Source organism: Monoraphidium neglectum, assembly GCF_000611645.1.
Source record: "Monoraphidium neglectum strain SAG 48.87 unplaced genomic scaffold scaffold03791, whole genome shotgun sequence".
NCBI lineage: Eukaryota > Viridiplantae > Chlorophyta > Chlorophyceae > Sphaeropleales > Selenastraceae > Monoraphidium > Monoraphidium neglectum.
The window spans coordinates 1-3,299 of record NW_014009838.1 but is presented as its reverse complement, the minus strand read 5'-3'; the positions used below and the strand labels follow the sequence as shown (position 1 = coordinate 3,299).

The following is a 3,299-nucleotide window of genomic DNA, read 5'->3' as shown; positions in this document are numbered from 1 at the left end:
GGGTGGGTGGGTGGGTGGATGAGTGAGTGTTGGCATGTGTCGGGTGTGCCGGTGCGAGCGTGCACGGGTATGTGTGTGTGCACGCTCACGCACGCGCGTGCACAAGCATGAGCGTGCGTGCATGCGTGGCTGGTTGTCTGTTCAAGAATGGTTCTGCCACCGCTTGCGTCGTGAGCGGTGGGCGAGCGGTGGGGTAAGGGGGTGCCGAAGCGCCTGCATGGGGGAACGCAGCAGCGGCGCGTTGTACAAAGTGTTGAAGACGGGTTGGTCGGCGTGGTGGCCAAGGCTGGCCTGTGGCTCCAAAGAGTGGGCCCCGGCTAAGTTAAGGCAAGAATGGGCGCCGACGGGCTTGGCCTGCTGGCCTCATGAGCGGTGGTCTGCGTGCTTTCATGCTTGGAGCGTTGCCCCCAATCCGCACCCAACTGACCACCTGCCGCATGCGCCCCCGCGCCGCGCTCCCCGCCGCGCAGAGCTCGTCCCGGATCTTCTGAATGAGCGTTTCTCCATCTGCTCCCTGGGGTGTCCCTGCATGTGGTTCGATCATACAAGGCGGCCGGGCCCCGCTCGCGGCGGGCCATTGCCCCGGCGTGCTGGGCCCCCGCCTCGATTTGTGGTTGCCTTAGCATCCACGGTTTGGCAAACGCGTTTATCGTCCTCCTCGCGCTCCTCGCGGCCCCCCCCCTCCCTCCTGCGCTGTTTGACTCCTTGAGTGTAAGCCTGGAGGCCTCTGGATAAGGTGGCAGCTGCCAATAATCGCAGCGGTCAATGTCAGCTGGTCAACCACTGTGCACCCAGCACCGTCGCCTTTTCGGACCGCCGGCTGCCCAGAACCCGGGGCCCACCGCACCCACTGAGGTAGTAAAGAAAGAACACACACTATGACGGCCCAGCAGCCCTGTGCATGGATCACATGACGAGTGCGTGGTGGTCTTGCTGCCGAGGCTGCGGTCCTGCGGTCAATGGGCAAGGGCGCAGCAATTCTGTCGGTCAAGCATCCAGTCGTGCCCGCGCTGTGGGCCATCAGCAGCGAATGTTTCTTCAAAACCGAATCGCTCCTGCGCATACTCAAGGCCCCTCTCTCGGGTTCCGCATATAACGCTCCGCTGACAGTATTGCCACGGCAGCGGCTTGACTCCATTCGCAGCTAACACAGATCCTATGGCCTTCTCCGTTAGGTTCAGCGGGCCAGTGGGCCAGTGCGCGGCGAGGAGCGGCAGCATAGCCTCGCGGAGCACACCCGCGAGGCCCTGTCCGGTGGCTCGGGTGCGTGATGGGTTTAAGTGACTCATGATATGTCTGTGCACGGCCTGGACAGCGAATGGGCGTGCCAGCGTCAGCCTTCCTGCAGGCACGCAAGCCGGGCTCCCTCGGCAGACGTGGCTCCTACGACAACTCGTAGGCTGCTCAGGGTCATGTATTGCAACATAAAAGCCTTCCTCAGCCTTTCGCGAGCCCTGCAGCGGCACGACTCGCCACCCGTGCCACCATTGCGAGCCCGCCCGCCGCCCGCCCTGGCTGATCTCACGCGCCCAACCCCCTGCACGTGACAACCCGTGGGTTCGCAGGCCCAGAGTGGCGACAGCCCAAATGTCGATGACATGCTGGCCGAGGCGAACGCGCTGCTCAACGCCGTCACCGGCGGCGACGCCGCCCCGAAACAGTACTACACGGCCGGTGTCCAGGTGCGAGGGCACACCCCAGAGCGGGGGACCAAGAACCCTGCGGGCCGCCATGGCGCGGCACACGCGGCTTCCCATGCGCCGGTTACAGCCCCGCGCCGGTTGGCTGGGCTGGCCGCCAGCACACCCCATCCCACTGGCGGCCTTGTCAGTCATGAGTGCAGCTGGTTGGGCGACGACGGCCCCAGTGGCTGCGCTGACACCTCATCCTGATGCAGCCGCATTGGTGGTGTCTATCCGCCTGTTCATATCATCTGTAAACTGTCTGCATTTTACACTCCAACAGGAGTCGATAGACGAGCTGACTGGTCTTGGCTTTGTTTGCGACGAGAGCGGCTGCGTGCTGGTGCTGCCCGCAGAGTCGACCGACGACGACGGTGAGTTGAGGGGCGTGAAACACGCCCGCGCAGAACGCGGGACACACGCGTGCATTGGGCGCCGCGCGCTGCTGCGTATGAATCACGAACAGCAGCCGAGGCCGCCTTGCAGAGGGGGGCCAGGGTGACGGGAAGGAAGCTGCCACTCTGGATGGCAAATGAAGGGCGCCGGGCTCGAGGGGGCCGCACCATTGCAGCACATCAGATCGCCGGACTCCTGGGTGGCCAGAGGCTGTTCCACGGCCGGCTTCAACTCTGAGTGATCTTTGAGGAAGCAACTGGGCCAAGCAGACGGGCAGCCAGGCCGGCGCGGGGCGCAGAGCAGCGGCCGCAGCCCCAGTCCCGCTGCCGGCACGGCTGGCAGGCGCCGCCCCGCACCGACCGCGCCCCGCCGATCGGCCGCACCTCCCCTTGACCCCGCCAGGCGCTGACGGCCTCAACACATTGCTGGAGGGCCAGGGCTGGCGCCTGGGGGTGCTCGAGTGAGCCAAATGGATGGGTCAGCCCCGTCACGAATGGGTCCGCCCGCCGCCACGGCCACCTCAGCATGCGCCCATCCATGCCCGCACCCGCCCGCCGCCCACTCAAAAACCCGTCGCGCGCAAGCATCGCATCACAGTACATCGCGCTCTGCCGGCGGGGGCGGCGGAAACACCTGCTCCCGCGGCCCCCCATGGGCGGTGACGCCCCCGACCTGACCAAACCCACTGCATGCCGCGCGCCGCCCCAAACGCACACACCCGCAGGACCCCCGACGACGCCGGGTTCCCTGCCCTAGTGTCTGGCCCCAGCTGGAGCGTGCCCCTGGGCGCCAGCGAGCTGGGGGACCTGCTGTTCGTGCTGCAGCAGCTGCGGCTGGCGGTGTCGTCGCTGGCCGACCAGGGGCAGTGGCTGGCGGCGTCGGCGGAGCGGCCCATCAGCCGCGCCAAGGTGGGGCGGGGACGACGCACGGTGATCAATGCACCAATCCATCAATCCGTCAATTCAATAAATCCATCAATCCAGGCAAACATTGAATACAGCTAAGCCACAATTATCGATCAATCAAACCAGTCGCATAAGACATGGCGCGGCTAGGGCGCAGCCTGCGTCGCGTGGGCGCCTGCTGTGCTTGCATCGCCCCAGCGTGAACGTCCTCTGCACCTTTCCCCCGCCCCGCGACCGCAGTGGCAGTCGCGCCACATCACCATGCAGGCGGCCTGGGCGCCCGGAAAGGTGCGGCCCCCTCGGGGTTCCCCCACCC

General features: G+C 66.0%; 1 protein-coding gene across 1 annotated transcript; it reads left to right on the top strand.

Annotated features, from left to right (window-relative positions):
* Window positions 1-1,158: 1,158 nt before the first annotated feature.
* Window positions 1,159-3,082, top strand: MNEG_13383 (hypothetical protein; the record flags this gene model as incomplete). The annotated part of the gene is made up of 6 exons (XM_014038144.1): window positions 1,159-1,263; window positions 1,566-1,682; window positions 1,966-2,056; window positions 2,481-2,538; window positions 2,803-2,986; window positions 3,062-3,082. The coding sequence occupies 6 exons, from the start codon at window positions 1,159-1,161 to the stop codon at window positions 3,080-3,082; spliced, it is 576 nt and encodes a 191-aa protein (XP_013893598.1).
* Between the last annotated feature and the right edge of the window lie 217 nt (window positions 3,083-3,299).